Source organism: Rhincodon typus, chromosome 13 (genome assembly GCF_021869965.1).
Source record: "Rhincodon typus isolate 14 chromosome 13, sRhiTyp1.1, whole genome shotgun sequence".
Taxonomy (NCBI): Eukaryota; Metazoa; Chordata; class Chondrichthyes; order Orectolobiformes; family Rhincodontidae; genus Rhincodon; species Rhincodon typus.
In genome coordinates, this window is record NC_063344.1 from 11,306,709 (window position 1) to 11,320,366 (window position 13,658).

At 42.3% G+C, this 13,658-nt stretch overlaps 1 protein-coding gene across 1 annotated transcript in view; it reads left to right on the forward strand.

The window, feature by feature from the left end:
• The window catches only part of LOC109914935 (mediator of RNA polymerase II transcription subunit 12-like protein), a 159,403-nt gene that overhangs the window by 34,066 nt on the left and 111,679 nt on the right, over positions 1-13,658 (forward strand). Inside the window, exon 3 of the mRNA XM_048604504.1 lies at positions 1,189-1,293. Within this exon, the coding sequence (XP_048460461.1) occupies positions 1,189-1,293 (105 nt within the window). The remainder of the gene's footprint in view (positions 1-1,188; positions 1,294-13,658) is intronic.

A 13,658-nucleotide genomic window follows, 5' to 3' on the forward strand; every position in this document is an offset into this window, starting at 1 on the left:
TAGGCCCGAAACGTCAGCCTTTCTGCTCCTATGATGCTGCTTGGCCTGCTGTGTTCATCCAGCCCTGCACCTTGTTGTCTCGGAGGGGGAACAGTTGTTGTGTATCACTATGAATCGCTCAGACTAGTACAGAAGGTGGTGTGATTTGTTGTGTCTTGGAATCATTTGAAATGCTGTGTTTGAAAACCACTTCTCCAGTGAAGTTTATATCTCTTTAGACCAAAAAAGAGCATGAGGGTTTTGGACTATGCAACTCTAGGGAATGCCTTCCATTGATGTTTTTTGTGCATGTATTTCAAAGAGCTAACTTAAAAGAAGGAAGTAAGTATCACCTGTTTGAGGCTCAACTAAATTATCATCTGCCATGTTACTGATTTGGCGTAAGACTTTCCCACAGTTAGTTGAATTGCAAACTCTGGTTGAGTTTGCAATGACTTGTCATTAGGACACGGTATCTATGTAGCATTGTCAAAATGACATTATCCTTTGCAGAAGGTACAGTGACGGTTCATAACTGATGATACAATTCTTGAAAGCCACTGCTGGTGTTGCTAAAGCCGAGTCAATTTGTATACAAAGCTCCAATCAGCATAACTCAAAAGAAAAAACCATAAGGCAAGTTGCCCAAAATCCAAAGGCCTTTTAAATGGAAGAAGAAAGGACACGCAGCTTTGTAAATGCTACGATAACGTGATGGAATTGAAGGTGTATTTTTTTTTGGGAGCGGAGGGTGAATTCAGGCCCATTCTTTAAGTGGGTAATAATTGTGCTTTACTGCTTATTCCCTAACCAACCACTGTCTGCCAAAAATGGTAGGGATGCCAGAAAATCCAACCGTTAGTATGTGCTATATTCAGTCTGCATGTATGTGTATTTTTTTTGTTTGGGAATAAATCTGCTTGCATAATGAGTAAACAAAAGACGCCATTCCATGACAAAGCAGAAAGATACCAATTCAGCAGTCTTTCTTTCGGAACAACTACCAAGACTGCAAGCTAATGTTCAGAAATAAATTTGTCTGTACATAAGGATGGTCTCCATACCCTTGACTACTACATTTTTCAGTTGGATGTGTCTTGACTTTAATGAATACAGTTTGTAGATGGAAAGGCTCTTTTCTGCAATCATCAGCGCAGCATTTCACAAATTCGACTCTGTTGAACTGATCCATTGTCTCTTATTTTGTAGGACGAGTTGACTGCAGTGAATGTAAAGCAGGGTTTTAACAATCAGCCTGCTTTCTCTGGAGATGAGCATGGTTCAGCCAGGAATATTGTCATCAACCCAGCAAAGGTAAGGGATTTCTCTAGGCAGGTTGAATTAATCAGACAGCTGGAATATCTTTAGTGATGGTAGATGGATTTTACTTGATGACTCAAATTTGTTTTTATTTTCCCCTTGTATTATGTTTCATTTCTCAGTGCCCATGATGTTCAACCCTTTGCCTTTTAAACCAGGGCCCAGTTTTATTTAACATGTTTGTCTTCTTTCACATGTTTGTCTTCTTTCTCAATCATCAGGGTATTATAGGGCAGAGGAGGCCATTATGCCCATCCTGTCTGTGCTGACACTCCACAGAATCCATTCTTGTGCTACCCATCCACCATGTCCCTGCTCATTCTACCTGCTCCCTCCCCCCTCAGATAATTTAGAATATTACAAATGTAGAGCAATTTATGGCACGAAGGAGAACCTGCTATCCACCATGTTTGTAACTAATTCTCGGCATTCAGTCTGTATTCCTGGAGGTTACAGGACTTTCTTTGTAAATTGGGCGATATGGTGGTTAGCAGTGGGGTTGGTAGTCATGTTCTACTAACTCGGTAACAGCTCAGAGGAAATATTAAATATATAAATGTGCAGAATACTACATCGGAAGGTCTTAATGGGTTGTCACTGCCCCAAGTGAAATTTCCTCTGAATAATGTATTTCTTAACAGAAGAATTAAAGAAGCCAAAAAACTAAATGTTTTGCATTCGAACCACTATCGAAAATAATATTCACTTTTTGGTTTGGGCAAAGGAATGATTTTAAAATTTAAACTTTTGCTCTTAAATAATAAAGGCAAGTTACTGTATTATAACATCTGTTGCATTACTTAATGTTTCTTTATCTGAAAGTAACAACAGCATTTTTCTTCTCCCATTAGCTTGATCTTTTGACACCCTGCACTGCTTGTTAGTTCAGACTTTCTGAATCTATTAAGATACCTTTTATTAGCAAGAGGTCATCAAAGCAACAACTGTACCTATCAGGGATGGTACACTTTCATCACCAGTATTAAGAGCTCTAATGTGGTGTAAGAGCTTTTATAAAATCTCTTAATGCTCTTTTTCACTCCTGGCATTTGGCTTGGATGAAAAAGAGAAATTGGCCCATTTGGGCTGCTTTGACATTCACAAAGTTCATGTCATATCCAGCCTGATGGAGGTATTGAAGCTAGTGAAACTGACACTGGTAACCATATTTTAGTCCGTAGCCTGTCCTTCTTCCAATGAACTTGGCACCATTTTAGGACATAATATTGCTCTTCTAGGGGAGAATATAAGGAACTTGACTTGCGTTCTTTATATTTTAGAAAAAGAACTAATTTATCTGGGTGTCAAAGCCCCTTGCTCAGACAGCAACTTGTAAATGAACTCAAGGTACATAAAGTGCGAAGCGGGGGATTGACAGGGTAGACTTGGAGAGGATGCTTCCTCACTTGGGGCAATCTAGAATGAGAGGTTGTAGTTTTAGGATAAAGGGTAACAGATGAAATATAAGATGAGGAAAAATTACTTCTCTCGAAAGGCAATGAGTCTGTGGAATTCACTATCCCAGAGTGCGATGGATGCCAGGACAGTGAGTAAATTTTAAGAAGGAGATAGACAGACAGTTTTTTTTTTTTTTTTTTTTTTTTGAAGTAATAGATTGAAGGGTGATGGAGTGCAGGCAAGAAAATGGAGTTGAAGCAGAGATGGGATTAGCTATGATTGTATTAAATGGTGGGACAAGCTCAAGGAGCTATGTTGCCTACTCCCAGTTCTTACTTAAAATCTTTTCCAAAATTTTTCTCTCACGCTATCAGCCTCCACTAATAGGATCTGCCTCTCGGCCGTACCTGAGTCCACCCCACTCAGGACAAGGATGGGACCCTATGCTATTGCAACATTCCGTGTCGGAGCTAGGAATAGCAATGGCAGCAACCCCAATGTTCTTTCCATCGTGTGGCTGACCAGAAAACTCTTCCACTGTTCCTCCCTGCTGCTGGTGTGTGTTGGAAGGATTGACGAGTTGATGCCCAACTTGTTTGGCTTTGTTATGAACACACCTTCCTTGGCCGTCAAGCTGTGGAGTCGGACTTGCATGTGAGCATTAGAGTGGCAGAAAATGTGGGTTTTGGTTGCAGAGCATCAACGTTGTTTCTGCACCATCACACAATGATGGAAACTCTTGTGGTCCGGTGATAGTGTCCCTACCTACTGAGATGGGAGGCCCAGCTTCAAGTCCCACCTGCTCCACTGGTGTCATAACATCCCTCAACAAGTTGATTTAGAAAATATCTAGAACACAAATGAAATTCAAGTCACATCTGCACAGATGTGAGAACCATTCCCTGTAAATTTTAAAGACAGTGCAGCCAGAAAAGCATTTAATTGTTTTAGAAAAGACCTGGTAACTGTCATGAGGGCTGACTAGGTATTTTTGGATAGATGAGCTAAGACTGGCTGCATAACCTTCCCAAATAATGTTTAACTTTTGAAGATCTAGCAAATGCTTTGAAAAATGGAATTCTTTCAGTCAGGATTTAAATTACAAATGTCTCTCTTTGTTAAATGGAAGATGGTTGCAGATAACGTTTTTGAAAACAAGTTTTTGTTGCACTGTACTTTAAGATGCATTCTGTTTTGGAAAATGGACGTGTAGTTTTCTTCTCCCTGTCATTAAGGATATTAAATTCTATCTTTGGTTTTGCTCTTGGCTGCAATTTTTGTATCTTGTGTATATTGATACTTCAGTGTGCTGCACTCATCTGTCTCTTGCTGTAATTCAGAAACTGAAGAATTCTTGATTTAGGCTGCATCCAGTGATTTCTTCCAATAAAGACTTCAAGCAGTTGCTGCTGAGCTTAAGATTTGCCATCTGTGACACAAAGGAATATTTCTTGTGTGGCCAGAGTTGGATTTGCCTGTGTTTTAATGATTCTGCCTTTGGTTCAGTTGAAAGTTGGGGATTCAAGATTAACCCAGCTGTTCTGTAGTTTAGAATTTCAACTGTTGACAATTCGATTACAGCAATGTCATTTGGGCTGGAGGAGGGCAAACTAGATGTAGAGCTGGTGAGATTGTTGGAAAATAGTGCAAACGCTTAGGAGGTCAGTCACCTCTGTGGAGAGAATGGACCGGCTTAATTGTTGCATCATACGTGGAGAATGAGACCATTGAGGCCATTGTGTCTGTACCAGCTCAATTGAAAGAGCTATCCAAGTAATTCCACTGGTCTGTTCTTTCCTCTTGCTCTGTAACTCTAGAAGTTTGGATGCAAACTTGAATTATTTAAATGTTTTATAATTGGATTTGCTTCCACTACCTCCTATTTTCATAACTGTGAAAATACTTGTCCTTGCTTTTTTCACCAATGATCTTCAAAGCTGAGTCTTCAGATTCGGTCTCTTGCTGTTTGTGTGGAAGCTTCTCTTGGTCTACTGTTAAAGTTGCTCATCACTGAAGTCCTTAGTCAGATTGCAATGTCTACTTCAGTTACTATTTCATAGATTTCAATGTAGGTCTCTTGAAAAGTCAAAGGAAGTAACTTATCCCATTTGTTTTTTCCATTCTGACTAAATAGCCTCTGAACATCCCCAAATCATTTCTACATCATGAGTTTTTGTTGTTTGAAACATCACAATTAGGGAAATACTGAACTTGGCAGGGGAGAAACAGGAAAGTGTTATGAGGTTAGGAGAAGGTGCTTGGGGAATGATCAGGGGAGTGGGATGAATACTGAGCCCTTTCGAAGACCTTCCTCAAGCACATTGGGTCAAATCACTGCCTATGCTATATGATACCCTTTTTTTACCGCCTCACAGCGCTGGCGACCTGGGTTCGATTCCAGCCCTGGGTGACTGTCTCTTGTGGAGTTTGCACATTATCTCCCTTGTCTGTGTGGGTTTCCTCCTGCATCCCAAAGATATGCAGGTTAGGTGGATTAGCCATGCTAAATTGCCCATAGTGTGCAGGTTAGATAGGTTAGCCATGGGAAATGCAGGGTTACAGGGATAGGGTAGGAATGTGGGTCTGGGTCTGGGTCTGGGTGGGATGCTGTTCAGAGGGTCAGTGTGGGCTCAATGGGCTGAATGGCCTGTTTCCACACTGTAGGGATTCTGTGATTCAAGAACATCCTTCCTCCGATTAAGGAGACTAAAACTGCACTTAGTATTCCAGGTGAGACCTCACCAGTGCCCAGTATACTCCCAACAAAGGGCGGTACTGCTGCTTCAGTGCTAGGACCCTGCGTTCGCTTCCACCCTCGGCAACTGTCTGTGTGGAGTTTGCATGTTTGCCCCGTGTCTGCGTGGTTTTCCTCTGAGTGCTCTGGTTTCCTCCCACAGCCCGAAGATGCGTGGGCTAGGTGGATTGGCCATGTTAAATTGCCCGTAGTGTCCAGGGATGTGTAGAGGGGATGGGTCTGGGTGGGATGCTCTGACTTGTTGGGCCGAAGGGCCTGTTTTCACACTGTAGGGATTCTATGATTTATGAAACTACCCAGATATGTCTACAAAATGTAAAACTATTACAAACTGGCAACTTATTGCCCTTTCATTTGCTCTAAATCATCAACCAATTGAGGAAAGGGGTTGTTGACAATTTAAAAAAATTTATTCAAGGGGTGAGAGTATCGCTATGCCAGCATTTATTATCAGACCCCGAAAGCTGGGAGGAGTCACTGCTGTGGGTCTGGAGTCCCATTTGGCCAGAGCAGGTAAGGATGGCAGTTTCCTTTCCTTAAAAAAAAAATTAGTGAACCAGATGGGGATTTCTAACAATCGACAACAGATTCATGGTCACTATTAGGCTCTTAATTCCACCAACTGCTGTGGTGGGATTCGAACCCAGGTTCCCAAGATATTATTTGGGTCCCTGGATTAACAATCCAGTGATAATACCACTGGGCCATCACCTCTCCACAAGTACTAGCAAGTGATCATTGCAAAGGAATGACCTGTGTGCTGATGCTCCATTTGGTTTCTGTCGGGTCCAATGTGGTTCTCACCTCGTTACAGCCAGAACAGAGCTGGACTCTTGAAATAAGCTCTTAGTGAGAGTGACTGCTCCAGTGCAGCAGATGAATGGGCACCATTCTGGGAAAGATAAGATTTCGGGGGAAATACTCTCTACTGGTTGGAGGCACAAAGGAAGATGTTGGTGGTGGTGGTGTTAGAAGTCAACTATTTCAGACCCAGGACATTACTGCAAGAGTTCCTTGGGCCTAATCATTCTAGGCCTAAGAATTTCCAGTTGCCTCATTTAAAAGCTAGAGCTATTTAAAGTCTTTAAGCTTGACTTAATTGATTCGTCCCAGTTCTTCCCTCTGAACTGCCTAGCCACCTTTTACAGGTATATTCCCAAACATAGAACAGTACAGCACAGGAACAAAATAATGAGCTTGGATGTTTTCAGCTTTAAATAACCTATGCATTTCTAAATAAGCACTCCTCCTCCTAGTTTGGAGGTAGCATAACTAACTTTCCACTAATGTAACCTATTCCCTGAACTGTTCTATGCTTCCTTCTAACAGAGAAACTGTACTGTACTCCTGACCCAAGTGAAGTCCCCTTTTCAAAAAAAAAATTGCTCAAAAGTTTCCCATTTCTGGGGTTTTTCTAAGCTAAAACTGATCTTTGATTATCCTAAACCAGAAATAAGTTAACAGCCCTAAATGATAACACTCATCATAAACCCAATACAGCACTAACAGTCTCCCATTAACATTCCAGTGGTCCCTGCTTTCCGACACATGCAGGAAACTGGGTCAATACTTGGAGGAAAGAAGGGCTAGGGATAGTGGCTCAGACTGTTGTAAAGAACTGGTGTAGACTGGACTGTATTCTTCTGTAATCCAGGGAGGTGGGTGAAGACACAAAGTATGTTATAATGGGCAGTGGTTTGCACCACTGAATTATGGTTGCTGAACAAGTTGATTACAGTTTTGCATGAGATTCAGGGACTTTTTGTTCATGTCTAATTTGGATTGATCTTTGAGCAATGAATTTGCTGACAAGTTAGTCCAATATTATTGAATGAAAAAAACTCATTAAATGAATACGGCAGTTCCACTTTCATATTCCAAGCCCCAAAGCTCTCTGGGCGTTATTGAGTAATTGGTTGTGGAAATTTTACCAAAAAGGATGTTTTGAGCTTGATGGATTATTTCAGTCGGGTCAGCACCTGTTCAGTTATTGTTGCCAATCTGTTTCTTTCGAAGAATGGTTTTCACTATTTGACCCCCATCCAAATGCCCTGAAGTGTAGTTTGCAGGAATAAAGCCTCTAGTTGCATCTGCAAGAAGTCCTGAAGCATTTTATGCCCTGTGGGTTGCTATGAACAATCAGATGAGGAGGGGGGACGTTGTGTACATCCGTCCTTGTCGTCTTTCTGGTACGCTAATAGGGCTAACTCTAGGGAGAGGCTAAAACTAGAGACAAATGTTAACTGGGTCACTCGTCTGATCTACTTTGAAAAGGTGTTGGGAAATATTTTACATTCGCTGTGGCTGATTTTAACATCTCATCTGAAGGATGGCACCTCCTGACATTTGAAGTATGGCTCTGAAGTGTCAGCTTAGATTCTACTCTCTCTTCACGCTGGGCCTTGCACCCACAACCTTTCAGGCAAGTTGTAAAGTCCCATTGGGCCATAGGGCTGCTCTCTTGTTTAGAGAGGTGACTCGTGGTTGGTGCAGGAATTGAACCCATACTGTTGGCACTGCTCTACATCGCAAACTGGCCCTCAAGCCCACCGAGCTAACCAGTACCCTTCGGGCAAACGGACTGCTCCTGAGTCATGGCTGACAGCTGAAAGCAATAAACTTTACAGTGTTGTTTTGTCGGTGACAGTGCGGAGTTGTTTTTCTTGTCTGTCGATTTCCTGTCAACAAAGTGCACCGGCTCTTTCTGCTCCGTATTGGATGGGTAATGGTGTGGGAAGGAGTTACAAACAGGCGTGCAGGGTCCACAGCAATGCTGCTATCATGAAACAGGCACGCTAATATAGAGGCACCGTTTAAAGGTGCAACCTGACCTTGCTAAACTGTTTGTATCTGCCAGTCTGTTTGGATGAATGAAAGCAATGAATTACTCAAGTTAGTTGAGAATAAAATTCAGAGCGCACTAACTTTGCCAAATCCCTGACTCTCTGATGTGGCTGGCTCTTGCTGTTTCTGAGCATAACGTCCGTTGTGTGCTGAAGACATGACGGCACGCAACCTTTTTCCATCTGTGCTGAAGTTGCAGTTGTAATAAATTGCAGTTGCAATGAAGAGGAATGCAACCGAATAGCGACTTGTGCTTTCAAATTGCTGCAGCGGTGTTTTACTTTTCAGTGAATTCTCATTTGAATGTTTTATGCTTATTCTTGAAACAACAGCCTTTCAGCAATTAAAAAAGTCCCCCATAATTTGGAAGGGAAGCTGAAAGCTGTGTGTTGATTACTGAAAGAAGCAAGACTTCTTGTTATTTACTGAACATCTGTACAGCAAGGAAACAAGGCAAACCCTATCTCTTCGTCCAGTGCTTGCTACTTATTCTGTACACGTTCAGTTGTGTCACGATTGGCTGCACCCCACCAAGTCTATCATCTTGAAAAGAATTTTTCTGAAATGAGTGCTAGCCTGATTACTGCTTCATATCTGCTTTGTTTGAGAGGTTTGACTACTTTGAAAATGGTTTTTAATTATCTAGTAAATATTGTATGAGGCATTGAAAAGGTCAAGAGCTACTGAGAGTGAAGTGGAAGGAAAGATAAGACAATGTAAAACTATTAGTTGTTCGCCAATCAAAGGTTACTTTTCTGAACCTTCCCATTATCGTGTTATTTCATTCCTGCCCTTTAGGTTTTTGTGGTTAAAGCTGCATTTCTGGAGCAAATAGCAGCTCCGAATACTACGCCAATGATGCCTGGTTAAATCTTCCATCAAATTCCTGTTTCTCTTGATGAGCAGGAAGGATCACAGAAAATGGGATGAGGTGCAGGGTTAATATTAGAAGTCCTGGGTCAACTGTCTCATGTTGGTAGATAGAAAAAGAGAGGCAAGAATGGCACGGTGGCTCAGTGGTTAGCACTGCTGCCTCACAGCGCCAGGGACCCAGGTTCAATTCCACCCTCGGGCGACTGTCTGTCTGTGTGGAGTTTGCACGTTCTCCCTGTGTTTGTGTGGGTTTCCACACTCTGGGTGCTCCGGTTTCCTCCCACAATCCAAAGATGTTCAAGCTGGGTAGATTGGCCTTGGTGAATTGCCCAGAATGTCCAGGGATGTGTAGGTTAGGTCAATTCGCCATGGGAAATGTGGAGTTACGGCGATTGGGTAAAGGATTCGGTCTGGGTGGGATGCTCTTTGGAGGGTTGAATGGCCTGCTTCCATACTGCACGGATTCTGATTTGGAGCTGGTGAAAACTGGGAGTTGGGGAAGAGAAGAGAATTGGGGGTAACTTTGTAGCAGACAGTGATGAAGAAGTTCATCATGAGGCATTGCTCGCGGAGAATAGGGCTTGAGAAGGTTTTGCTTTCATGTCTTGAAGTCTTTCTGCAAAAAAAATTAAGATCCAAATGCACCAGGCTACCTGAATCTGGAACAAGTTCCATTGCATTATAGTGCTGATGTATCGATACAATTCTCCTTCCCTGCTGAGTCAAAAATAATCAAAATAAATTGTCCTCGTCACTGGCAATGTCCTTGTTTCATTGTCTATCCATAACTAGTCCTTGATTAGATGGTGTCACGTTGTAGTTTGCATGGTTCGTCCAGACCAGCTAGAGGGAGGTCCAGGATTTTGACCTGATGACTATGAAGGAGCAGCCTTACAGTTTGAAGTCAGGATAACCTGTGAATCAGAGGAAACTTTCAGCTTTTGGTGTTCCCCTGTCCCTGCTGCATTGGGTCCTCTAGGTTTTTATTTTTATTTTGTAGCTTCACTCATTTAGGCAAGTGAGGAGTTAGACAATCACACTCCTGACTTGTGCCTCGCAGCCGGTGGTCAGGCTTTGGGGAGTTGGGAGGTCAGTCACTTGCTACAAAATTCCCAGCCTCTGGCACACTCTTGTGGTCAAAATGGCTATATAGCTAGGCCAGTGAGCTCCTGCTCATTTGTTCTGGACATGTGGAATTTGATAATCCTTATGTCAGTGAATGCAGAGAGGAGGTGATTAGATTCTCTGCCGTTGTTGAAGTTGCCTGGCTCTCCCACAGTATGATGGTGACCATGTCTTACTGCATGTAGACCTATCACTGCACCAATACCTGAGGAATTGCAAATGACACTGAATAGTTTTCAATCATTGGCAACACTTCCCTGTTCTGACCTTATGATGACAGGATGGCAATTGAAAGTGATGAAGTTAGAGGGCTACTGAGAAGGGCTGGAGACTGACTGACTAGCTGGGTAGCTCTTTCAGGAGCCAGTACAGACACAATGGGTCGAATGGCTGCCTTCTGTCCTGTAAAATTCTGAACCATTGTAGGATACTGCCCAGTTAACTCCTGCTGTGATGTCTTTCAGCTGAGATGATTGGTCTCCAGCAATCACAACTACCTTTTTTCTGAGCCCCATAGGTCCTCAACCAGTAGAGTGATTTTCCCCTGATTCCCACTGGCTTAAATTTTACCAGGTGTCCTCCATCAAATGCTCCCTTTTTCTCAAGGGTTGTCACTCCCACCTTCCCTCTGAAGATGAATTTATTTATCCCCCGCTGGAATAAGGCTGCATTGAGCTTTAAACACAAGTAGCACAAGTAAAATCGAAACTGGGTCTTGGTAAGTAGGATATTGTTGAGTAACAGTCACTTGATAACCCTGTCAATGACGCCTGCAATCAGTTACTAGTCTTGCCCCTGTCTGCTGTGGAGTTCAAAACCTTCAGGTGCAGAGCCTTGTGCAACCTGATAATGCACGCCTTCAATCAGTTATGTAGGAAAGGTTTACAAAGTAGCTTGGAAGAGTAAATCTTTTGACTGCAGGAGACTTGCGACTGTCAAGGGAAAATAATCGTGTTTGTGTAATAATTTACCCTCTGTAATAAAAGTATCTGATATGTGGTGATATGATGAACTCCCACTGGGATGGAATTGAGGTTATCACACCAAACCCCATAATAGAGAGGGAAAACAATTATCAAAGGGCATGTTTCCGGATTTTGTTTGATCTTAAAAACTGAAATTCTTGTGTTTGCTGCCCATCTTTAATAGATTCTGAAAGGGTTTGACTGGGATCACACTGAGAGTTGCTTATTCTGGCTGAGGAATCTAGAACAGTGGGGAAAGATTTTGCGGAAAAGAGGGTGATCATTCAGGACTGAGATGAGAAATGTCTCCACTTGAAATATCAAGGATCTTTTGGAACACTCTACTCCAGAGGGTTGTAGATGCTGTAATGTTGAATTTGTTTAAGGCTGAGAGTTTTTGGGGGGTTTCATGGAATTGAGCGATTATCAGGAGTCGGTAGGAAAATGAAGTTGAAGCCATGTTACCTGGTGGTGTAGGCTCAATGGACTGTATAGTCTACTCTTCTTTCTCCCTATATATTCCTTCTATCTCTATATACATAAATCTAATCAGCTCTGGCTTCCTGCAACAGTCAATGAATGAATAATTTTGTCACAAAGCAAACAGCAGCTCTTTCTGCTGCTTTAGGGACACCTAGACAGATTTTGTCTTTTTTTTTCATTTTTAAAACTTTTCTCTGAACTCGTTAACCGAGAAATGTTGCTCACCATTTTTAAATCAAATGATTCGAAGGGCATTCCTACTTAGTTGGCAAATGTATAAATGAACTTGAGTATATTTAAAACTGAGGGGGATTCTTGCTTAGCAGAGGTGGGGGGAAGCAAGAAACAGGAAGGTGGACGTGAGGAATGTCAGATTGGTCATGATCTTATTGAATGGCTGAGCAAGCTTGAGGGGCCAAACAGCCTACTCCTGTTCCCCTTCCTTATGGTCTTAAACCGATTGGGTTGGTTCACAAAGCTTTTTTAACTATATTTTCTACCCATGTTTTATATTTATTTTGTTAGAGGGAGGAGCTGAATTTGGGCTTTAGGTGTTGAAGAAGCCCCTGAGGTGGCCAAGATAGAATCTTGAGTTACGTTCCATTTTAATTCCTGTTTTCAGCCTGAGATGCAGTTTTTGTTAATGGAGTTGAAACAGATGCTATGCACAGCTATCCAAGGGATCCTTGAGGCTCTGTCAGATTGATATTTCTAATTGACCTGGTCAGACATGTTATAACACACTCTCTTGGAGCAGCTAAGACTTGAACTTGGGTCTCCTGGCTCAGAGGCAGGGACATTACTGTGACACCACAAGAGCCCCCTGAGGCTCTGAGAGACAATTTAAATGGCCAGTTAATGGCTATCAAAGGTGTTGCATAAGAACTTCTCAACAGTGTTCAGCTAAACTTCTTTTTTTCTTTATTCATTCACGGGATGAGAGCGTCGCTGGCTGGGGCAGCATTTATTGCCCATCCCTAATTGCCCAGAGGGCAGTTAAGAGTCAACCACATTGCTGTCGGTCTGGAGTCACATGTAGGCCAGACTAGGTAAGGATGGCAGTTTCCTTCCCTAAAGGTCATTAGTGAACCAGATGGGTTTTTCCTAACAATCGACAATGGATTCATGGTCATCATTAGATTCTTAATTCCAGATATTTATTGAATTCAAATTCTACCATCTGCCATGGCAGGATTCAAACCCAGGTCCCCAGAACATTATCCGGGTCTCTGGATTAACAGTCCAGCAGTAATACCACTAGGCCATCGCCTCCCCCTTAATGTGCACAACTGAAAATAATGTGTGTAATTCTGGGCACCGCACAAGCCAGAACATGAAGGTTTTAATGAAGATGCACAAAATATTTATATGAGCAGTTCTAGCGATTAGAGACTTCAGATGTAAGGATTAGATTAGAGAAACTGGGTCTTTCTTCTTGGACAAGAAGATTGACAGAAGATTTGACAGAGGTGTTCACAATCAAAGGGGTCTGGACATATTAGGTAGGTAAGCAGCAAGCCTCGGTGCAAGCTTGAAGAACAACATCTTATTTTCTGCTTGGGGACCCTAGGATTCAACACTGAGTTCAATAACTTTAGATCCTTCCATATTTTTTACTCACTTCACACCAAGTTGTTATAACATGGGTTGCTTTTAGCACAGTCATGCATTCTTGCATATTCCTCGGTCTATTACCCCATTGAGCTGAATGCAACTCAGTTACCCCATTTTTCACACTATTAGCACATAAAATCTCATTCAGCTTCCTTCTGTCCTGCTCTACAATCCATTACCTCCCGACGCCTCCAATTCTCTCCTTCAAACAACTGCCAAACTTGAACAGCAAACTACCCAGCCCTCAAGACAACATCGACCACAACACCACACAACCCTGCCATAGCAACCTCTGCAAGACA